Consider the following 23,813-nt stretch of genomic DNA (forward strand, 5'->3'; position numbering starts at 1 on the left):
GGACATTCAGCAGATGAATAAATAGAGGAGCTGGGACAGGGTGACACCCCCCCCCCCTTCCTGGGCTCCGGATGGGCTGGGGCTGCTGCTGTGGGGCTGCTGGGCCCCCCAAGCCCCGCTGCCTTCCTGCAGGCAGCTGTCAGGGGTGCTCAGCTGCAGGGCATCGCAGGGCAGGCTGCCCATGGCCACCGAGCCCCCTAGCCCTGACTACCTCCGAGATGAGGGCTGATGGCCAAGTTGCAATCACCACCAGCCCCCCGCCGCAAGCACTGCATTGGGGTGAGAAGCCTTTTATCTGCAAGGTCACTACACTGAGTACCCGCTCCTGGCACTTCGGTCTTGGAGCTGCGCAAGGTGGGTACCTAAGGAAGACCCTGGGTGCCCCCCTGGCCGCAGGGACCCCTGCAGCACCCCAGGGATGCAGTGAGCCTGAGCATCCTTGAGGATCAGGAACCACAGGAGGGTCCCGCATCCCCCAGCACCAGTGCTGGAGGCTGCTGTGAGCCTGCCCATGGCGGCATCACCAGCCCTGCCTGCACATGGTGTTTATTTCATGTCTCAGAGTGTTAAATCATAGCAGACATGCAATTCGGGGAGCGTGAGGCTCCCTAATGGGTGGCCTCGGGCGCGTGATGGGGCCGGGGCTGGCGGCAGCCGCACTGCCAGTGCTCCTCCATGATGCTTTATTGCTTTTGACGCTCCAAACGCGCTCGGAAACCGAGTCCTGGCAGCCTGGAGGAGGCTGCTCCCCTCTCCTGCAGCTCCCCGCGGCAGGCACCGCAGCTGAGACCTCCCTCCTGGTCCCACTGCAGCACCCATCCCACAGAGAGCTCAGCCACACGCCTGCCCAGGTCCCCGCAGCCCCCAGCTTGGTTTCATTCCTGGGAAGGGCAGGTTTGGGGTGATGGGAGATTGTCCCATTGCAGGGGGGGGATTCTGAACATCACTCATCCCATCGCATGGCAGGGACCCTGTGCCTGGCTCCTGTGCTGGCCCCAGCCTCCAACATCACTGGAGTACGACGCGGGGCTGAGCCTTGGGCCCAGCGCTTTGATTCCCAGAAAAGCAATTACCACGCAGCAGATTACAGGGCTAATAAAATCCCATTATGCCATTTCGGAAAGTAAATCTGATCCGGGCGCTGCCGATTGGTATCGGCCATCCCACAGAAAGTCCCGCAAGAGCCCCCGCATAGGGCGAAGCTACAGTAGATCATGCTAATGAGATATCTGATAACAGGAGGGCTGAGAGGAACTACATTAAAATCTCTTTAAGATGAAGACGTAACACCCAAGGGAGAAAATCCAGAGTTAATGACGCTGCAGCAGAGGCTCTGCTTGCACGATCCTCACCCCCTCGGCCACATCCTGCTCACTGTGGATGCAGGAGGCCGGGGCACAGGGGGCAGAGAGGGGCAGGGTCCCCAGCGCCACTGCGGCGCTGCCCGTGATTTTCATTACCCAGATTCAATAAGGGGAAAGAGCTCGGAGATGCCTGTGCTCCCCGGGAGGTGACTTGCCAGCGCTAACGGAGCCGAGAAATCAAATTAGCCCTGGCTCTGCTCTCGCTTTCTCCCTGACACTGCTGTTGGCAGCCGAGGGGGAGTTCATCAGCACCCTGCACTAATTCTTATCTCGTTTAAGTGACTCCATGCTGGCATCTGATGCGATTTGCTCCACGCCACCACCGCAGGCTCCATGCTCTGCCCGCTGCTTCCCCAGCACTTCCAGAACTGGCAGCTTTGTGGGGGCACGGGCACCTACAACACACACAAGCACAGACATAAGTACATGAATATGTGGGTCTATAGGGAAGAGGGGTCAGGAAGAAGCTCCCCTGGGAGGCAGAGGGATGCCATAGGGTGCAATGGGAAGCCTGGTAGCTCTGGACTCCCCTGTTCCCCTGGCTGATGGAAACCCATCCCCAGTGACATGTTCCTGTAACCTCCCAGGACAGACCACCCCATCTCTGACTTTCCAACTGCTGAGGGTCTTCAGGCATCCTCTCCCCTGACTCCTGCTGCACGGAGGCAGGATGCCTGCGCCCCCCAAACCCGCTTTCCCACAGCCAGGTGCCTGGGCAGGGGCTGAGGGATCCCCAGGGGAGCCGGCGGGGTTGGGGGTGGTGGAGTGGGCTCCTCTCGCATCCTCCCAGCCTGAAACTTGATGCAGTGGGAGAGGCTGATTGCGAGATTAATTGGGCGTTCTCAAAACCCCACAGCGGGGGGCAAGCGAGCACAGAGAGCGCGCTGCCTGCCTCCTGCTCGGGGCCACTGCTGCAGCGGAGGCTGACAGCGGCGGCTGCAGCCAGCGCAGCAGCACAGCCATGACACCCGCCACTCTCAGCGTGCTTCTGGCCCTGCTGCCTCTCACCTCGACGCTGCAGAGCCAAGGTAAGGCAAGGGGGCTGCAGAGTTGGGGAGAGCGGGGTGCTCCCAGCACCAAGAGGCATGGTGCAACCCCTTCCTGAACCCAAGCAGTGCCGTACAGCACACCAAGGCTGCTTTTAGATACCTCAATGCTATTGAAAAGCGATGTACCTGGGAGAGCCCGAGTGTGGGAGAGCTCCGGTGCGAGTGCCTGGAGCTGCTGCATGCTGGGGTAGTGCAGGGTGACATTTGGACGGGGCTTCGAAGTGCTCTGGAAGCATGCAGAGTCCCAGCCCTGAGGACAGAGAGTGAGAAACAGGGTGATGTCCTGCCTGCCTCCCTCTGCCTGAGCCCTCTACCCCATCCAGGGATTTCTCTAACATAATGTTTGCTCCCTTGTAATGCAGAGCTGGGTTTTGGGGATGACAGCCTGCAGAAACGATGCTGTGCCTAGAGTTTGTGGTCTCAGCTCCGCACGGTGCAAACCCAACTGCCAAAAATGCTCCTGAGTTATCGCTAGTATTTTCTTGTTTAACCTTCCTGGGAAAGAGTAGGAAAATCATTGAGCTCTTCTGCACCAGCGCAGCTGGAAGTTTCCAGTGGTTCATAACTTGGGTCAGACTGTCCCTCTCACCAGGGCACCACTCCCCTCTCCCGAACCTTCTCCCACAGCGCTGTGTCCCTCCAGCATCTTGCCCTAGGGATGCTGGAGGGACACAGACTGGCACGGTGTTTGTGGCAGATGCACGGAGCAGCCCATTCTTCCCTCTGCAAAGCCATCTCCCCGCTGACAGAGCACCCAGACCTGGGTGTGAGGAAGAGCATGGGCACAGGCCAGCTCCAGCAGCTGCAGCAGGAAAGGCCGCTGGGCCCAGCCATGGTGACAGCAGCGCCTGTTTTCCTCCCCTCACTCTAATTGCTGCCTCTCACCCCCCCTCAGCTCCATCCATCCGCACACTCCTGCCTGGGCAAGGGTTCTGTGGCTAGCTGGCTCCTCGGCATTACCAATTGCATGCAGTGTTAGAGGGGTAGAAGCTGCTGTGGGTTTTGGGGTTTTTTAGCTTAAAATACAGATTACAGTTCCCTTCCAGCAGCTTTTCCCAAGTTCCTGCAGATCTATTCCAATTAGTCCCTTTCATTATGTGGGAATTGGACACCAGGGCTGGGCGTGCTGCAGAGCAAAGCCACAAGCGTGGCTCCGCTGCACTGGCTCGGCCGTGGTGTCACCGGCTGCCTTGCAGCAAGGACATGGGCACCACGAGCAATTTGCTCCACAATTAGTGCTGCCAGCACTGGCTGAGGGATTGTTTCCACAGGAAGCAAACGCCAAAGCACTAATAAATGAATTTAGCATCCTGGTTCATCTCTAACCTCCACCTGCCGAGCAAAGAAGAAATGCCCTGGAAGGAGCGAGCAGTAGGAAACTTACCTGGAGGCAGCGAGTCCCTCGTAGTCCCTGCTGCCACTGTCCTGGTGTCTGTGCAGGGTGGGTGGAAGATGGCAGCTCTGCCCTCCAAGTCTGGGGGAAGGTCACAGCACTGATCACCTGCACAGCAGAAGATACTCATAGAAGGTTAGGCACTGGGTCTGGTGGGCTGGCATATTTCCCATCAGGAGGCTCCTATTGAACTTTCATGGGAAAAGCCCAGCCGGTCAGAGAGGGACTGGGATGGCAGCCAGCAGCATCCACAGTCAGAGCACAGCCCAGGGTGATTGCAGCCACTGCTCCAATGTGAGCAGCCCTTCATCCCTGCTTTCCTCCCTCCACTGGCAGGCACCTGGCAGCAGGGCCGGACACCAGAGCCCACGGAGCCCGCCCTGCACCGGCTGTCCCACTACCTGCTGGCCCACTACCAGAAGGGCACCCGGCCCGTGCGGGACTGGCGAACAACGACCAATGTGGCCATCGACCTCATGGTCTACGCCATCCTCAGCGTGGTGAGTCCTCTGCTCCCATCCCAGCTTCTGGGCTGCCTGGAAGTGGGCAGCTTCTGCATGTCCACAGCAAGGGAAGGTATCACCGTGCATAGCATCCTCCTGGCATGCTCTGCTCATCTGCTGGAGTGACAATAATGCCTGTGCCAACACCGTGTCTTCTTCCTGCAGGATGAGAAGAACCAGGTGCTGACCACCTACATCTGGTACAGGCAGGTGAGCAGATGAGACTGTGAAACCTCATCACTTCCTTGCCCGGCACCCATGCAAACACAGGTTTTCCCACGGGAGAGATGTGCAGCCCTGCAGGAGTACAGCAGGGTGGAACCCATCCAGGGATGACAAGACCTCTGTAGGGCATGAACCTCAAGGTGTGGCTTTCATGCTCCATGCTTCATGCTGCTGGATGGTGCGATAGCTGGAGGATGAGTGTTTCCTCCCTCCCATGGATGGCATTGAAGATTGGTTTCCATGGCTGGGCACTCTCCGAGAGGGCTTGGGTGCCGGTGGGGTTGCAGGGTCCTCACCCTCCAAGCCCCCTCTCCCTTTTCCCAGCACTGGACAGACGAGTTCCTCAGATGGGACCCGGCACGCTTTGACAACCTGACGCAGATCTCCCTCCCCATGGAGAGCATTTGGGTGCCCGACATCCTCATCAATGAGTTGTGAGTGTGGCCAGAGGCCGGGGGGGACACAGTGTGGGACTAGGCCCCCTTGCCAGCCACAGGCACGTGCTGCCCAGCACTTTGTATTCCCGGCACAGAGCTGGCAGCCTCCCTGCACCGGGTGAGCTGCAGATGGGGAACGGCACTTGGACCATTTCCAATGCTGGCTCACCGCAACCATCGGTAATTACCCGCCGTGCCGGGGGTGGGATCCAGATAGCTGCAGAAAGGCTTTGTGAAGGCAGCACAATACGAGGGCAGCTGCAGAGCTGCCGGCCCTTCCCGCGAAGCCAGCCGGCATCCTGCCCATTCTGTGGGGATTTAAGGTGTTCCCACCAGCTCCAGAGAATGCCGGGGCAAGGACACAGACACTCTTTGGGCTGGGAGAGGGCAACAGCCCGGGCAGCCCGGAGATGATGCCATGCAGGCGTGCCTGCACGGGTATTGCCCAAAAAAGCATTCCCAGGGGCAAACCCCCTGCTCCTGGGCAGGTCCCCTCCCAAATGTGGCTGAGCAGCAGGAGTCCCTGCCCAGCGCTCCCCAGCCCACGTCTCTGTTCCTTGTGCCCCACAGCGTGGATGTTGGAAAGTCCCCCCATGTTCCCTATGTCTACGTTGGCCACCACGGGGAGGTGCAGAACCTCAAACCCATCCAGGTGATGACCGCCTGCAGCCTGGACATCTACAGCTTCCCCTTCGACGTCCAGAACTGCTCGCTCACCTTCACCAGCTGGCTGCACCACAGTGAGTGCCGGGACTCGGGGGTGGGCAGGACCTCGCTCCCCTCCGCTGGGCTGCAGCTCGGTGCAGAAGGCAGCTCGTCCCTCTAGATGGCCCCAGCGGACCGGGGATGCGTGCGGGGAGGGCAGGCACCCAGCGTGGAGGCGCTTGGGGCCGGGTACCCTGGTCCTCACCTCTCCTCTGCCCCTCAGTCCGCGACATCAACCTCTCGCTGTGGCGGCAGCCAGAGCTGGTCAAGTTCGACCGGAGCGTCTTCATGAACCAGGGCGAGTGGGAGCTGCTCTACGTCCTCACCCACTTCCAGGAGTTCAGTGTCAAGAGCAGTGACAGCTATGCTGAGATGAAGTTCTACGTAAGGGTCTTTGGCCGCTGCACTTTTTGGGGATGGGGTGCTAGGGAAGGGTCTTGCCACTGTCCCTGTTGTCTGATCACCCAGCAGCCCTGCGCCGAGGTGCTCCTGCCTGCAGGAGGTTCCCAGTGCTGAGCCCTTCCTCTGGCTCACCTTAGCGCATCCTGTGGCCCCCGCCTGCCTTGGCAGAGAGCTGCACCAGCTCAAGCCCTCGATTCCACCCTTTGCTGAGCCTTTCCTCTGGCTCACCTTAGTGCATCCTGTGGCCCCCGCCTGCCTTGGCAGAGAGCTGCACCAGCTCAAGCCCTCGATTCCATCCTTTGCTGAGCCTTTCCTGTCTCTCTGTCCTGCAGGTAGTCATCCGGAGGCGCCCCCTCTTCTACGCTGTCAGCCTGCTGCTCCCCAGCATCTTCCTGATGGTTATGGATATTGTGGGCTTCTACCTTCCTCCCAACAGTGGCGAGAGGGTCTCTTTCAAGATCACCCTCCTACTCGGCTACTCGGTTTTCCTCATTATTGTATCTGACACACTGCCAGCTACTGCTGTCGGCACCCCGTTGATAGGTACGGTGTCACTACCTGCCAAACCAACTGCCATGGCAGCCCTGGGCCTGGATCAGCAGGAGCTGCTGCCCTGTACAGAGATGCCAGGTCCCCTAGAAAAGTGGGCATGGAGGGATTGCTGAATACCACCCTCTGTGTATGAGCCTTTGCAGGCCACTCACCTCACTGATGCCTCTGCAGGCATCTACTTTGTGGTGTGCATGGCACTGCTCGTTATCAGCCTGATGGAGACCATCCTGATCGTGCGCCTGGTGCACAAGCAAGACCTGCAGCCCCATGTCCCTGCGTGGGTGAAGCACCTGCTGCTGGAACGAGCCACCGTCCTGCTCTGCATCCGGGACAGGAAGAAATTCAGCCAAAGCAGAACACAGAGCTCAGACATCTCCAGGCAGGTGGAGAACAACGACAGCACAGGTAAGGGCTGCACAGAGAGGGCCCATGGGATCCGAATGGGACTAAGTCCTACTTATCTGTCTACATAGTCCCTGTTTACACGGTGATCTGGATGCCCAGATCACCCACAGGAATCCCAGTTCTCCATCTAAAAAGATTTTTCTCCCTTGCCTCTGTCGATCCCGCAGCCAAGCTGAACCACTATGGTTGTGAGGACCCCCGTGAGTGCGAGGCGGTGAGGGGTTCCAGGCCCGCACCGGCCATTGCCGGCCACGTGGAGGGCTCCCTGCTGATGCACGGTGTCCTGCGCGAGATCACCGCCATCCGGCAGTTCCTGGAGAAACGTGAGGAGTTCCGCGATGTAGCCCGCGAATGGCTGCAAGTGGGCTACGTGTTGGATGTCCTGCTCTTTCGGGCCTACTTGGTGGCCGTCCTGGCCTACACCATCACGCTGGGCACCCTCTGGTCGGTGTGGCGGGATGCCTAAGAGATGCCCGCCTTTCAGGGCAGGGAAGATGGGGACCCCACACGCTGCCTTGCTCCAGCACCTGCTCCGCAGCTCTGGGACTCACTGGCGTTTGCTGACCCACGCTGGTGCATCCACTGCCTTCCCCCCAGCTCCGGAGCAGCAGCACCTGAACAGGAAGGCAGAGCCGAGGAGAGCCCCCAGGCACCCATGACTCCTGCCCAAGCCTTGCAAGATGCTTCCCCCTCCCCTCGCCCCAGTCCGGCGCGACAAGCAGCCGCCGCTTCAGCACCGCGGACAGCGGCCCCGCCGCCCCGGCCCGGGACTGCGCCCGCCCGGGGGTCCCGTTCCTTGCCCCGGGGGTCCCCTGCGCCTCTCCTCAGCTGCCCCGGGGAGCCCCGCACCTCTGTGCCCGGAGCACCGGGGGCCACATGCCTGTGTCCCCTTCCTTCCCCCTGCTCATGGAGCTCCCAGCAGGTCTTTGTTCCCCCTACCTAGTCCCTGAGCACAGTTGCCCAGCAGATGCCCATCATGCTCTTGCCCTGAGTAGAGTAAACTGGGAGAGAACCAGTGCCAGCCAACAGCAAATGAACTGAGGCACAAGCAGGACTGGGTCTCTGGGCAGGTGGTGCTGGAAGACACCCGTGTGGTCACCGGTTGCTATTGATAGTCACCTCCACCCCACGCTCCCACTCTCCATCCCTGCCAGGGGACATGGCTAAGAGGAGAGGAAAGAACTGCTAGCTGCATCCCAGAGCAGGGAGATGAGCCAAAACTACAAGAAGCAGAGCAGCCCAATGCAGTTACCATTCCCAGAGATGGGAGTATTGGGGGTTGTGGCAAGAAACACTGATGATGTTTTCAGGGTGGCCCCCAGCCCCCCCCGAACGCTTGCCTGAGAGCCTGTAAAGGTACAGCTCATTCTTCACGGCAGTAACATACCTGAGCATGGGCACCATCCTCAGAAGCACTGGAGGTGATGAGAGAGCCCATCCCGCGCTCTGGGAGCATCACTGCATACAGTTGGGCTGCTGGTGGTGGAGTGGAGGTGGGCTGATAGTGGCTGGCTCTCCTACATCCACCCTGAAGCCCACTGGCCCTGGACCAAGGGCCCCGCGCAGTGTCCTGGAGCCGTCACCTGCAGGAAAACTTCCCACTGAGTGATGGGGGGCTGAGGACAGGCGCAGCGGGCTCCTGCCGATGCTGGCCCGTGCTAATGCGCTGATGGTCTGTAAGTGGCTGCCTATTGATGAGGTGTCCAGTTAAAGAGTTCGCGAGACACTAAATCAGCCCATTGATCTTGCCGAGATCAATGGTGCTACAGACCTGATCACTGCAGCGGGCAATTAACACCCTTTGGAATGAGCCGCCTTCGTGTAACATCAAACGCTCCAACAGACAAATCCAATGGGCCCATTGACCCGGGCAGGTGATGCCACCCAGCCCGCGCATTCTGGGGGGACGACATAACCCCCAAACCAGCCTCACCAGCCTGCTCCTGCCCATGGGGACCCACTGCAAGATGCTCACCTGTGCCGTTGCATCCCATGGACCATGTTGGTGGGTGCTTGGTCCTCATCCTTCCTTGCGCTAGGAATCCATCCTGCATCCAACCTAACCCACTTGTGCAGCTCCGTGGTCCTAGCCCCTGTAAGAGCAGGTTGCCCATGCTGGAGGAAAGATCCAGGTTCTCCCTTTACCCTCTTGCTGCTTTGGGTAGTGCTGCATGCGGGAAAAAGTTTCAGGCATCTCTCCAAGAGGAGCCTGGATTTTCCTCTTTAAAAAAAAAATAAATCAATAAATCTGAATCTAATCTCCTAATAAAGGTTTAATGAGGACATAATGTTGATGGAACAGAACATTGTTGCAGCATAATCGCTCCCAGCTGCTGCGCGAGCATGCAGACAAAGGCCCGGTCCTACAATGATTTCCCTGTTATTATACCACTGCCTTTGTGCCAGGCCGACTGCTGGAGCCGGGCTCCAGCTCCTTCTCCCAGGGTGTTGCTGCAGCAGGTCGCTCACAGCAGGATCACCTCTGCTTGCCTGAACCTGGCCCAAAGGTCTCCCCTCCTTGCCCAAAGCCTCACATCAAGAGCATTGCTGGGGGGAGCACTAGGAGGCAGGGACCACCACCAGGACCCCGGGGTGAGCACACACCCCTCAAACCCCCTGGGAAGCCCTAAGGCATGGGATGAGCTTGGCCTCAACACCAGCCTGGAACACGTGATCCATCCCTCGGAAAAATGAAGTGATGCTTTGCCTGCAGTGATACCAACTGTGCCATAATGAACGTTTAACTGCATCATCATGCCCAAGCAGGTGGTGGGCAGCACCCGTGGGGTGTAGGCAGCACCCATTGGGCACAGGCATGGGCGAGTGACACCAGCAGCACCCACCTGGCCCTGCCGCGGCGTTCCACGCTGTGCCGTACAGTTTGCCGCAGCACAAAAGGAGAGCAGGCGCTGTTGTTAATGTAGTCAGTAAATAAATAAAGGAGGGCTTAAGCTTAGTGTACAGCAATCAGTCGAGAACTACAGGATAATTAACACAGCAGGGGGCCAGACTACTCTGCAGTCAGGTTTAAATGAACGAGTTCACTTTCATTGAGGCAAACTTGCTCAGCTCCCTGGTGAGCCGCGCAGGCAGGCAGCGGTGCAGGCAGTGCTGCGGGATGGGGAGCTGCACATCCTGGGACATGGGTGCAGGATTGCTCCCCATCCACAGGGAGCGTCAGCATCCCCCACCCATCAGGGATGGTTTAGGGAAGGGACCCCCCTGCCACAGCCCCAGCACCCCCAAACTCACCATGGTGGTCCCCCCATGGCTCACCCCACGCTGATGGGATGCATCCTTCCTCCTCGCGCAGGCACAGGAACAGGAGACGGCAGGCCGAGACAACGGAATTAACTTTATTGGTTGTTTTTTGTTTTCTAACTGCAGATTCAAGGTATACAACTGAACATTGCTATTTTCCTTATGAGACTTATAAATAAAAATACAAAAAATGTTCACTACAAAAAAATCTACCGTTAGTAGGATGTAAAAAATATTCTCTTTGCTATAGAAGGCACGAACTTCACTTAGTGACACATGGAGAGAAAAAAACCTGCAGCAGTATATTATTCTTCTTCCTTTTTTTTTTTTTGTCTTTTTTATTCCTCTGTCAGAAACACTGAAGTCTTACAAAGAAATGCATCTGAATCTACACAGGACGAAGGCAGATGCGGAGAGCTGCAACTAGGAGACACCACAACGGTTTTTATTTATTTTTTTTTTTCTTTTTTTCTTTTTCTTTATTTTTCAGGAAACTTATAGCTAACGGCATCTGTGGCTAGAGGACAGAGAGGACTCGCAAGCAGAACCGCACGGGAGCGAACGGCGCGGGGAGGGGGCCGAAGTCGTACAAAAAATAGGAGCCAATAGATAGGTACTCTGAGAAAACCCACAGGGAACTGGGGCACCTTCTGCGCCCGGGCTCAGAGAGGTGCTGAGGTAGACAGAACGAGGACAGCGACGGACCCGGACCACGAGCGAGCGGCAACACAGAGCAACGGGACGGGCGGGCGCTCACGACACCGACAACAAGCCAGGGGAGAGGGAGCCCGGGGCTGCGGGGCCCTGCGGGGCGCTTGGTCCTCACTGCTATGATACACATATAGACTTCTATATATATATGGGGGGCGGCGGCACCACTCTGACGCCGAGCCCAACGCCATTGCAGCTGGGAGGCTGTGGCACAAGGGCACAGAGGGCGGGATGGAGGGAGGGAGCGGGGCAGCAGGACGGAAGGGGAGGTTAAAGCAAAAAAAGCCACGAGTTCAGCCATGTGCTCCGCAGCACCGTGACACCCGGCAGCGCCGGGGCACCGCAGGGAGCTACTGTGCACGTGCCAGGGATTGCAGCAACTTCCTGTGTCAAAGAACTGGGGGGGTCTGTCTATAGTTTTTTATATTTTTTCCTGTTTTTTTTTTTTTTTCTTTTTTTTCTTAGGCACAACAATTCAACAAGCCGTTCTCCACAGTCACATCCCGGATTGTACAACAGCGGTGTCCACCCCACGCTGAGCAGCAAAGGACCCGCACATGGAGGCACACGCGCGTGCAAAGCCAGGCCGGGGCGCAAGGGAGGGTGCTGTTCCCATGGCCGCATCCCTGCTCAGCACCGGGAGAGGTGGGACGGGCACCCCAAACTGAGAGGGGCCATCAGCATCCCTCCAAAGTGCCATCCCGCTCACCCCGACTCTTCTTCCCCCCTTTTCACCCAAACGCAGCAAAATGACAAAAAAACCTAAACCCAAGCCATGGCCACCAGCGCCCCACGGGACGGAGCCCGCAGAGCCCACGACCGCGAAGGAGCAACACAACAAAAACCAACACAAGAGGTAGCTTCAGAACTAACGCCCCCAGCCCCATGGGGCCAGGCAAAAAATACCAGTTTTGGTAAGGATAATGCACAACGGGAGGCACGCGCCTTCCTGGCCACGCCATCCCCCGTCCCCCTAAATCAATAAAAGCTCATGAGGTCACAAAAAAACGAGGTAATTTCAAGTAAAATGTGCTAAATGCGGAAACATTCCAAAAGAAAGTTCAACAAAACCCAACGAAAAGCAAAAGCAGCAGCGAGCGAAGCCACCGGGCGCCCCTCGCCTGCAGCTCCTGCAGCTGAGCCCGGCCAAAAACCCACGCCTGGCAGCCCCCCCGAGCCGCAGTTAGCAGAAAAAAAAAGATCTTCCCGTTCGGAGTGATGCCGCGGACCGGCAGCGCCACGGTGGCACTGACTGCGCATCACCAAACCAGCTGCATCCCCCCGCGGGCGCTTCACCCTCGCCCCCCGGGAAGGGGAAATGCATAGAGAGGTCTTTGGTCAGGGAAGGGCGGCAGGCAGCTCCCTACCCCAAACACCCTCCTCCGGCCGGGATCCCCAGGATGCTCTCACCAATGCACTCACGGCTCACCCAATGGTGGCACTTTCCCACCTGCGATGCTGCAGCCTGGGAGCATGAGCACCATCCCAAAATGGGGTCCAAGCCTCACACTTGAGCTTGGGTCCTCTGCAGGGCATCCACGGTGGGGTCTATGTGGTGATAGAGGACACCAGAAATTAAAGCCTTCCCAAAGCACCAGCCATACGCACGCTTCCAGGGAAGTGCATCGTTCCACACGGTCTTCCTAGCAGCACCGATGGCTGGCACCAGTGGTGGTGGAGGGGCTGGCTGGGGAGTGAGTTCCCGGGGGGCTGTGAGGGGCCAGGGAGCAGGGGCAGCGGGTGCACGAGCAGCTGGGGAGGGGGAGCGGATGGGGCCAGGAAGGGGCCAGTGCATCCCCCTGCCCCGGTGCGAGCTGTGGGATCCTCCTGGCAAGAAGCAACGAACGAGAACCGAAAACAAAACAAGGCCGTGGACGCTGCGGGTTTGGTGTTGTTTTTTTTTGCCCAGTCCTCTGCCACTTGGCCCCGCCGCCCCGGCGCCTCCTCCCTCAGACGTAGCAGAGGTAGAGATAGGTCTTCTCTATCCGCCAGTCGGTGGGGATCTCCTCCGGCTTGTGGCCCTTCATGTGCTTCTGCATGGCGGAGAGGCTGGGGCAGTACTCCAGGCAAATGGTGCACTGGTAGGGGGAAGCGCCGTTGTGGGTCCGAAGGTGTTTGATCATGGCCGAGTAGTCCCGGGAGCGCTGGTGGCACAGCTTGCACTCGAAGGGCTTCTCGCCTGTGGGAGACGGGGCGTCAGCGGGGGCCCCCGGCCTCCGGGTTGTAATTAACTGCCTGGCTTCGACAGCCGATAGCCAGGTAATGAACAGCAAAACCGATCTGACTATTGATCCTCTATTTACAACAGCTACGCACCAGCACATCCGATGAGTTGTTACCCCCGCCCACCGCCCTGGTCCATGCTGCCGGTTATCTCCGCTGGGGGACCGGTCCAGCACTGCCGGCCTCACTGCAGAGCCCCCTGTGGCACGTACCTGTGTGGACCCGGTAGTGGGTCTCCAGCTGGTGCTTGAGGCTGAACTTCTTGCCACAGCCGTTGCACTCGTAGGGCTTCTCACCAGTGTGGATGCGCTTGTGGCCCTTCAGCGTGCTCTCGTCCCGGAAGCAGCTGCCGCAGAACTCGCACTCGTAGGGGTGGTCGCCTGCAAGCACATGGGTGGGTCAGATCCCAGGCCAGCTCCCCAGCATGGAGATACCCCCGGCACCCACTGCCACCACTGCAGGGGTGTCCCAGCCATCCCAGCATGGCACCCCGGTCCCTGCATCCCCATGTGAAGGGCATGATGGGGGTTAGGTGACCAGGGGGCACTGTGACCACCCCACCACCAATTCCCAGCCTTTTCACCTGGCACAGACCCGGCCCCGGGCGTCTCCCGTGCTCCAGACTGGGCGGCTGATAAATGAACTCCAGTTCGGCACCAAAAGCAGAATGATTTGAAGGAAAGGTGAGGGCTCCAGCTACTTATTTATTACAGCCGCGAAGGCAAGGACAATAAAGATAGATTGATCGTCCGAGACTTTGTTCATGAATATTTAAATATTACTGATTTGTCTTGTCACTGTAATTACAATTTCTCTGTGCCGCATACCCTACAAGCACAGTTTATGGTAAAGAATGGCGAACTGTATTTCACTTGTCCTGCTGCAGATGTGCGGAGCTGCCAAGCGTGTAATGTTCCCCGCATTTCATACATTTTCTTCAGCTGTGAAGGCTTAAGTCATCCACAATGACCTACGTTTTTTCATTATCCCCGTGTCAAACTGCACTCGTGCCTGGGCATAAATTGTCCTTCTCGTTATATACTCACATGCCTGCGCTTTCGCTTCCTCTTTAAAATGATATTTTACTCTCTCCCCGTGTGCTGCAGCCAAGTCCTGCAGCCCCTCACCCCCTCCCGCAGCTCCTGGCTGGGCACTGCATGAGGAGGAGGATGCTCGAGATGCCTTTCGGACCCCCCTCCAAAGGCGAGGCAGGCGGTGCCTGCTGACAGCTGTATTTCACGTCCCTGTACCCAATTCCAAATGATCACCTTGGGTTTCGATCCTATAGTCAAAGGTTTTGTAGCCTGAGGCAGGCAGCACATCCATGTGCTCCATTTTTAGGAGAAGCCGCGTAAATGGGAGCCAGGCAGTGCTCTGGCCCCAGGAGGAGCACGAGCATCCTGCATCCATGTGGGATGAAACCACTCAGCATGATTAAACACCCCCAAAGCACCAAAGATCCCAGTGTTTTTTCACAGCCAGGAGCTGCTGAAGCAGCAGAGGTTGCGGTGGGACACGCACAGCTTGATCCACAGCCCAGGTCACTAGATTACCGGCTATAAATAGTTCCAGTGCTCGGCATTAATGTGCTTATCATCGGCACATGATTCCCATTTCCCACACTGGGACCCCAAGCCCACGTGTGGGTTTAGCAGCTGCCGGCCACAGCCCGGATGCAGCAACTATCCCGTAATGCTGCCTGCATGTCCCCCAGCAGCCACTTAAATGTCCCCTTTCGAGGCTGTATGTGTGCACACTGCTTAGCAGGAGAAAAGAGAGGGGGCATCCTGACTGGGCACCCATTTTCCACCTGTCAGCAACAAAAGAGCAGCCAAGGAGAGTGCATGAGCCTCCAACTCATGTTGGATGGGTGAGGAATGCTGCTGAGAGCCGTGGAGCTAGCTGCGGTGCATGGCGGGGCTGCAAAGCACTGAGCTGTGCCCCAGAGCAGCAGCTCCGCGTTGTGCAGGTCGCCCTAATCCCATTAGGGCCCAGGACCGGCTGATTATGTGCATCTACCACCCATAAGCCGATGAGCGGGTGTGATCGTGCAGCCCCTAAGAAGGTCACATGCCACCTCATACCCGATCAACTTCTTACATGAGGTTTGTTTTCCACTACACTTTTAACTCCAAACAGCCTCAACTGCAGTGACCTTGACACTCGGAAGACAATTTCATCTTTCTCTCCCTTTTTTCCCCCGTGCCTGGGGAAGAGCCGCCCAGCGCTGTACCTGTGTGGGAGCGGAGGTGCCTCTTGAGCGCGGTGTGGCTGGGGAAGGTGCGGTTGCACTCGCTGCAGATGTAGCTGCGCACCCCGGCGTGCACCTCCATGTGCTGCTGCAGGGCGCTCTGTGTCTGGAACCGCTTGCCACACAGCAGGCAGAAAACAGCCATGTCCGTACCTGCGGGAAAGGGAGAGATACAGCTTAGGCACTGCCTGGCACCACTGTCCCACCTTGGGGGGCCATGTGCCCACTGGCAGCAGGGATGCTCTGGCAGCAGCAGGGACCCCGAGAGCTGCAGGGCTCCATCTGTCTTTGGGGACTGTGACCATCCCAACCCTGCTGCTGCTGGCCCTAGAAAGGGAGCACCAGTGGAGGGGAGGGGGCTTTTATTGCCTTGGAGGCAGCTGGAAGCCCCAGCCCTGGGATGCCCCAATGCAAGGCAGCTGTTGGTCAATCACCACATCCCCATGCACCTGTGAAAGCTGCAGAGCTCAGACCTTGTAACACCCAGGGGAAAAGGGACCCCAAGAATCACCCCAAAAGCCACCTCGAGAGCAGGGGCTGGATGCACCGCCTGCAATCCCGAGCCCCAGTAGAAACACGAGCTCCATCTGACCAACCATGGGTATAAAAAAGGCTGCAACAAAACAACAGCAAAAGCAGGGAAAACACCTCAACCCAGATCCCTATACACCACCAATAAAAAAATCAGATCCTTGTGTTATTAAACAATTTGTTTTCGTTTATGCATAGCTGATTGTTCAGAACCTGTGTGTCAGTGCAAATTGTATTACGCAGGGAGATTAAGCAAATAAACGCGAGCTTTTTGGAGACATTAAAATGTGAGGACTATGGAAATAAAATTATCTAGAAAATTGTATTAGCAATTCATTAGCAGCAGCAAGATGTTCATGGTAACCAACAGATCCACGCTGCCTTTAGGAACAGCAGGGTGGGGGAACTGCTTGCCACGCTGCCAAAACCAGCCCTGGGGACCCCACCAGTGCCACCGTACCACGGGGCTGGGAAACACGAGCAGTGGGTACCCGCCGAGGTGGCGGCAGCACGGTGCACAGGCAGGTGCCAGCTAAGGATGCGCTGGCAGCATCCTCCTGGCCAGCCCCACTCCTCTGGCATGGGACCAGCCAGGCGATGGGCAGCAAGGAGACATGTCCATGTGCGCCGGCATCGTGCTGTCACCTGCCATGGTGCGGTGGCACACCGCAGCAAGCTCTGTCCTGCGGCTCCAGGGATGCAGGAGCTGCTGAGGGATGCTCAGCCCCAGCCTTGTTGAGGCTGCCCAGAAACGCCTCGAAATCTGCAAAACCCCCGGTGAAATGGGAATAAAAGCAGCAAGAGGTGGCCTCGCATGGGAGCTGCCTTTCTGCCTCTGCAGGGATTTATCCCGGGGGGGAGCAGGCTCCGTGCCCCCCACGCAGCTGCGGACAAAACACTCCCGAGACAAAAAACATATCAAAACAATAAAGAAGGAGGCGGCAGCGGCGAGCGGGCCGTGCGGAGCAAATCCCGAGAGGTATGCGGCCCCGCGGCCCTCGGCGGCCCCGGCGGTGACAGCAGGACGGGTCAAAGGTCCCCGGGGCTGAGCCCCAGCGCCGCGGCCAGCTGCGGAGCGGAGGCCCCGGCCGGCGGGACGCCGGCCCCGATAAATCTGCCGGCAGCAGCCCCCGCTGGGGCTGGGGACAATGGGCTCCCGTGGGGGCGGAGGGCAGGACAATGCCGCCGGCCGGCGCGCGGGGCCGTAACAAATCCTCCCTGGCACCGTAGGGCCCTCATTTGTGAAACTAATTGGCCCCCGCTTGAAAAAAGAACGTTCCGACTCTGGCAGCCACAGCAATGGGGACGAGCTGCCTCAAGCATGCATGGGAGATGCACCCACTGGTCCATGGGGACAGTGCTGGTGTCCCCGGGGCTGGGCGTCCCCCTGGTGGTGCCACTTGCCATGACCTGCAGGAGGCACTTCTTAATTGAATTTATTTGTTTTTTAGGTAATGCATTAGTAAATAAAGCAACACTCTGAATGGGGAGGTCAACATCCACCAGCACAGCTCATGGGGCACCCAGTGCCAGCCACCCTCCGAGAGTAGAACATCCACAGTGTCTAAAGGCTCATGCCAGCCTGGTATGCAGGATGCAGAAGATGGCCCTGCACCCGTGTCCCTGCTCCTTTGGAGAGAGGATGGGAGGTGGAAAAAGATGGGAAAGCTCATATGAGGGTGAGCTTGCCGCAAGGAGAGCTGCAGCGGGTGTCATGGGGACTCGGCAGGGTGGCCAAGCCGCAGCGCATCCCTCTGCTCCCACCCCAAGCACATCCCGAGCCAGCCTCAGCCATCGGAAGAAAAATCACCCCCGATAAAGAAACGCCGCCACCCCAAACCAGTGAGAGACGGATTTATTCAATTCCCTGACGTTTTAATGGTTTCTCCCTTTTTTGCGGGAAGATGATTACAAATTAAGCAGCATTTAAACGCTTTTTACTGTCAACAATTAAAAGGGGTGAAGGCGGGCGAGCAATTCATTCCCCGGGAAACGCGCCGGCTCCCGGTGGGCGCTGCTGGCCCTTCCCTCTACTGTACAGTGCACAATGGCCCCGAGCGCGCCATTAATTTTGCAGGACGTTCAAAAGCAAATTAAAATATAAAAAGCCCCTGGGCACAAAGATAGATATCGAGGGAGGGGGCGGCGCAGGTCAAGCTCACGAACTGAAGTCTTAGCAACCGGGGAGGTTTAATGCGGCCCTGGCATGCTGCGCTCGGCAGCCACCTTCGCCCATCTCCCCTGGTGCCATGTATCTCGGCAGACCTGGCGCGGTTCACCAGTAGCCATGACCCATTAACGGGGCGGCTCTTGGCGCTGCTGCCAGCTTCGGAGGCGGAAGCCAGAGCAGGTTGGGTTTGGATGCCAGTTGGGCGAGCGTGCCAGCACGTCTCGCATGGCAGTTTTAAATAGCAGGTGGTCTGAAATCTGGTTTTTGGGGAATGGATGAGCGCTGGAGGGAGGAAGAACCCTACAGCTGTGAGGCTGGAGGCACGCACCCTGGTTCTCCAGCGGCTTCATCCCAAACGAGCGCAACTGTGAGATGTAAAGATGAGCAAGACACAACACGCGACAGAGGCGTTTCCGCCCCTGTCCAAGCCATGGTGGGGATGCTGCAGGCACCACAGCGTCGAGGACGCTGCCTCTGCGGGAGGAGGGATTAGAGCAAAATCCTGTGTGGTGATGGGCGAGGGAGGCAGGGTGGGCTCCCTCCTGCGCCGGCAAGGAGCCCAGTTTAGGATGCGGGAGGTGTGCCGGAGGGAGAAAGGCGACACGTCCCCTTTAAAAGGAAATATAATTTACAGTGTGCAGCCAGGCGGCCCATAGTTTCAATCTCGTTTACTATAGAGAAAACTCTGCTAGCTGTTCTCTATCCCACAAATCCGATTTAATCAGACAAGCCAGCCAGCGTGGCTTGAAGTAAAAACGGATAATTAGTAAACAGAGAGCTACTTCAGTGCTTCATTGGCATTCGAGCTGGGCTAGTGTGTCGCATTTAAAATGCAGTCTGATGAAGTTTACAAAATCAAACCATTTGTTACTCCTATTGAAGAGGCTTCAGGCCACTTGCAATTAAATTGGAATTAGTGCTCAGAATGAGATACAGCAAATTCATACTAAAAAGGGATCTGACTTTCAGACATTTGACTTGAAGTTCTTCCCCCCGTGAGTGTGCACGCGCACGTGCGCCGTCCTCCCGGCTCCCTGCCAGTCCCCAGATGCCTGGCAATGCTCTGGTGGCAGGGAGGGGACCAAGGGGACCAGTGCCACCGGAGCACCCTCTGCTGAGCCCCAGCATGGCTCTGGCAGTCCCCAGGCACGGCTGGGATGTGTGAAGCCAAGCGCTCCTTCCCGAATCCCGCTCTCGATGCTGCCATCTTTTCCCTGTCTTTCCTAAGAGCATGCTACGAGACTTGAAAATGAGGCAGATGTGTCCATCCACTGCAGCAATAATCAATAGGATTAGAAACCTGGAATCAAAGGCTGTGGAGGGGCATGCCGAGAGAGCTCCATGGTACAGCAGGCATGAGGGCACAGGCATCGAGGGATGCCAACAGAGCCCGTCACTGCCTCTTGCACCCACCATAAAACCCTCAAACCCTCGAGTCATGTCCTGCAAATTCAGGTCTCCAACAAGACTCGCTCCTCCTTCCACCTTTGTATTTAATGTAACCTCTTATGTGATGCACGTGCCAAAGAGGTGCACCAAAATATCCACTTCTGCTGGGGCTGAGGCGGAGAGCTCCAAAGATTTCTGGCCACAGAGAGCAGGACCCAAGGGCTGTTGGCTCCCTGAGATGAGATTTCAGGGACGTTTGACCTTTTTTTGTCAGCGTGTCAAGGGCTCCCTACCAGCCTCTACCTCCTGGATGATGCTGCTGGCTGCAGCTGCAGGGGAGGCTGCAGGCTGCTGCCGTGCATGGAAAGCAGCATTAGGAGAGGAAGAAACCATCGGTGACTGCAGCCAGAGAGCTGCAGGTAACCCCCTTCCCAGCCCTGCCTGCAGGAAAGCTCGGCACGGAGGGTTCTCTGGAGCTGCTGTGCATGTCCCGCTGGCACAAAGATGAAGAGGAGGATGGGTGATGAAGGACAGATAGAAGCAGCGGGCACCAGCACGGTCCCGGGATGCTGGTCCATGGCATTAGCACTGAGTTCGGCCCTGGGAAGGCAGTGGATGCACGCTGCTTGAGGTAAGAAGATTAACCCAGTTTCGGTGTCTGTTTTCAGGATTATTATGAAACCAAAAGAAGCATTTTTGGTGGCATCCTGGGGGCAAACCCATGTGGCACTGCAAAGGAGCCCTTCCCGGGATGCTGCTGTGGGATACACGCCTGCACACATCGATGCATGGTTTTTAAAGGTGTCATGTCAGGATGGCAGAGCCAGCCCTTTATCCCCCCACTGCTCTGGTGCTACTGAGGGGGCACCTACTATGTGCCAGCTGCTTGGTTGGAGCCCAACAGCCCAGCAACCTTCACAGTTAAGTAGAAAGCTGGGGGGAACCAGATGATAAACACACAAGACGTGTGTGTTTTGTGCTACAGTCACCAAATCATCCCGGTTTCAAAGGCTGCCTCTGGACTCCATGGCTGAGCTTCTGCGCTAATTAACATCTTTATGGAAGGCAACTTCTCCCAAGGGGGCATTTGTTTGATTATTATTATTTACTCCGAGATAGGGCAGCTTTCTTCCCAACTTTAACTGACTATGGGAAATTAATTCTTAAAAAGCAGCCGGTGCTGCCTGCTCTGGGGCTGCTGCTGCTTTTCCTCCAGGCTGGATGTGGCCAGGCTGGATGCGGCTGCCCTCGCTGCAACAGGAGGGCTGGGCATGCCCCCCCACCCCTGGCACCTACTCGCTATTTTACCAATGCCTAAACAAACTCAAGCCCCAAACCCAAATGCTTCCTTTTCTGCTCCCGCAGGGATGCACAAGGTGCTTCCCACCCAGCCCATCACCAGCTTGGGATGCATGTGGAGGATGCTCAAAGTGCAGGCACCCGCAGCAATCCCGGGAGTGGCTCTGGCCTGGGCGGCTTGTGCCCGTTGGGGTGATTTACTCCAGGGACCATCTGGGCCTGGGGGACAATGTGGTCCCGCACCCCAATGACCGGTGCATTAGTCACGCCCTCCCCGCTCAACCTCTATCTCCCTTTGAGCGCAGTGAGACGGGAGCACCCCATTGTCGCCTCCCTTTTGGGGGGCCTTTTGCTCCCCCCAGTCCCATCAGCGGCACCTCGTCCCCATCTCCACCACCACAATCTCCATCACCGTCACCATCGTCATCATCATCACCATCACCTTCCTCCATTGCGCCGTTCTGCGATTGCTCAGGCAAGAACGATTACGAGGGAGAGTGAGCGGGGAGGAAAGAGCCCAGCGACTATTAGCGGCGGCGGCTTTATGGCAACAGGCACACAACTCATTCGTTTCATGTTTCACGGAATATAAAAGCGCCGAAACATTTTAATTTGAAATTCTTATCATTGAATTTACTGCTTTTCTCTCGCAATGATTTGTGTTGCTTTTTAATTTTTACAGTCTCTACAGAAGCCAGATGCTACCGCCTAGGGCCAAAATAATAAAAACCCGCCGCAGTCGCGAGTTACAGAACAAAAATGAAACGCGCGGCTGACAGAAGTTAATATCTCAATTTAACAGAGCTGCTCCGCTAATGATCCTTTGATATGTGTTTATTTAGAAAGGTCTGATCTTGACCTTGAAAGCAAACTAAACCACAAAGTCTTTATGAGAGGAGAGAAAGACTTTATTTATAGACTGGCTTTGCGTCAATCACAGCGGCAGCTGGACCTGCGCTGGGCAAAGCACTGCCAGGCAGCCTGCGGCTCCAAACGGGGCCTTAATTGAGGGATACATTTGGGATAGGGGGTTCGGCTGCCAATGAGGACTGCGACGTGTCCCCCATCTCTGGGGTGGGATGCGGAGCCCATGCTCGGAGCCCCGCCTGCAAAGGAAGGGATGCGGGCAGCTCCTTGCTCTGTGAGAGATGCTCCCTGGGGACAGCATTGGTCCATGCACAGGGGACAGGCCATCCCCGAGTGTCTCCTGCCCAAGCTCTTCTCCCAGTATGTGGGAAGAGCTACCTCTGCGCTTTGGCTGCTGCAGCACCCAGCAGCATCCTGCCCTCTGGAAGGATGGGGCGTGCTCAGCGCCCCCCAAACCTGCACTAACAGAGCACGAGCATGAGCTGGTTTCCCTCCTGATGACACAGAGCGCTGCGCAAACCTCACACTCAGAAAGGGAAACCAGAGGAAGATTTTAGGGGCCAGTCCCATTACACTGCACTTCCACCTCCCAGCTGGGGGAGGCGAGAGTTTCCCGAGCTCCCAACACCGCAGGAGCCTGGGAACGCGCTGTGGATCCTTTGCACCTACAGTGTGCTGCGCTTTTGAACCTAATTTCTAGCGGTTTAGGCCAAACGGTTGAAGATACTTACAAAGCCTAAAGGCCTCTGGCCAAAGCCGGAGGCATGCCCTCCTCCCACAGCTGTAGTCCCCAAAGCCTCTTCATTGTAGTATCTATCAAAATATATTGAGATATATATATATATATATATATATAAAAAATGTTCAGGAAGCCAAAAACATAGCACATCCATGGGGATACCCTTCCCTTTCCAGCACCCATCAGGCATTTTGGTACCAATGAGCCATGATCACAGGAAGCCCTGTAACATTAGGAATTCAGTAACCCACTCCGGGTATCTGTGCAACATCTCCTCTCACTGCCACTTTCCCTTAAGCCTGTTCCATTGCTCTCCATACTAGAGAATGCCACATCCAGCCCTGTCATTCCCAAGGAAGCCACACGCTGCAGAACCATCCCTGCCCTTCCCGAGGACAAGCATTTCCCTGGTGTGACCAGAGGCAAACTACAGCGGTGTTTCTGTCCACCACATCAGAAGGAAAGCTGTCATCTACTTGCTTACTCGTCGTCACTGCGCCGGCTTCCCAGATTTCCTCTTCCCAGTCGGAATTTGGAGTGAAACCAGCTGAAAAAACAATCTGACTTTCTGCAGAAAACCCAGTGTATTTTCCCTATTGCTTTCTGAACCAGAGTTAAACTGATGCGTTAGAAACAGCTTCAACTTTAAACAAAGAGCTTTGGTGAGGAGACCAAACCCTCACCCAGCATTTCTAGACCACCAGGTCTTTTTGGCCAAAGATTCTCCACTGTATTTGCCAACAGGCACATCACAGGGGGCACATGCTTTTCCCTGCCAGGAGGGTTTTAGGGGACAGCAGATGCTGTCCCCGGTCAGTGGCACTACATCCCACCCCATGGAAGACCACCATCACCATCATCACTACCACCATCGCCACCATCCTGCTTGGCACATCCCACCCATCGCCCTCCTGCTCCACTCGTGGATCTCTCCCAGCCAGGCTGGCACCACTCTGGCATCCTCTGTCCCTGTGGAGCCCCGGTTCACATCGCAGCTGATGAAATGACTTTTTTTGCTGCCGCGAGGCACAAAGCCGGGATTTGCAGCATCTGCTTGTTCTGCTGCACCCCCATCATTAAAAAAAAAGAGAGAGAAAAGATGAAAAGGCCCCTCGGTAAACCCGGGGAGCCATGAAACGGCCCCAAGAGCAGCCTCTGCCCCATTTCTTGGGGGGTTTTGTGTAAAGTGGGGAGACGTGAATCCCGGGGGACAAAAGTAACTGCTAAGGTAAGTTAAACCTTGTCGAGATGAACTTTCCTGCTACTTTTAATTAAAAGTTCTTTGGAATTAAAAGGGACACTATTCAGGAAAGGCTGAAAAAAAAAAATTCATTGAC

General features: G+C 56.8%; 2 protein-coding genes across 3 annotated transcripts in view; one reads left to right on the top strand and one right to left on the bottom strand.

Moving 5' to 3' along the window:
- The first annotated feature begins 228 nt into the window (after positions 1–228).
- On the top strand, positions 229–9,285 carry LOC115616224 (5-hydroxytryptamine receptor 3A-like). Its single transcript, XM_030505226.1, has 10 exons — positions 229–279; positions 2,221–2,392; positions 4,143–4,306; positions 4,475–4,519; positions 4,859–4,968; positions 5,542–5,711; positions 5,900–6,060; positions 6,411–6,621; positions 6,802–7,035; positions 7,203–9,285. Exons 1-10 carry the CDS (start codon positions 229–231, stop codon positions 7,499–7,501), a joined length of 1,617 nt encoding a protein of 538 aa, XP_030361086.1. The 3' UTR covers positions 7,502–9,285.
- A 1,085-nt stretch (positions 9,286–10,370) lies between these two features.
- Positions 10,371–23,813, bottom strand: part of ZBTB16 (zinc finger and BTB domain containing 16) — a 56,800-nt gene continuing 43,357 nt past the window's right edge. For both annotated transcript variants that reach the window (XM_030505660.1, XM_030505661.1), the window contains exons 5-7: positions 15,464–15,634; positions 13,443–13,610; positions 10,371–13,186 (exon numbers count right to left, since the gene is read on the bottom strand). In XM_030505660.1, coding sequence (XP_030361520.1) covers positions 12,957–13,186; positions 13,443–13,610; positions 15,464–15,634 — 569 coding nt within the window. In that variant the 3' untranslated portion in view covers positions 10,371–12,956. The remainder of the gene's footprint in view (positions 13,187–13,442; positions 13,611–15,463; positions 15,635–23,813) is intronic.

Source organism: Strigops habroptila, chromosome 17, assembly GCF_004027225.2.
Source record: "Strigops habroptila isolate Jane chromosome 17, bStrHab1.2.pri, whole genome shotgun sequence".
Taxonomy (NCBI): domain Eukaryota; kingdom Metazoa; phylum Chordata; class Aves; order Psittaciformes; family Psittacidae; genus Strigops; species Strigops habroptila.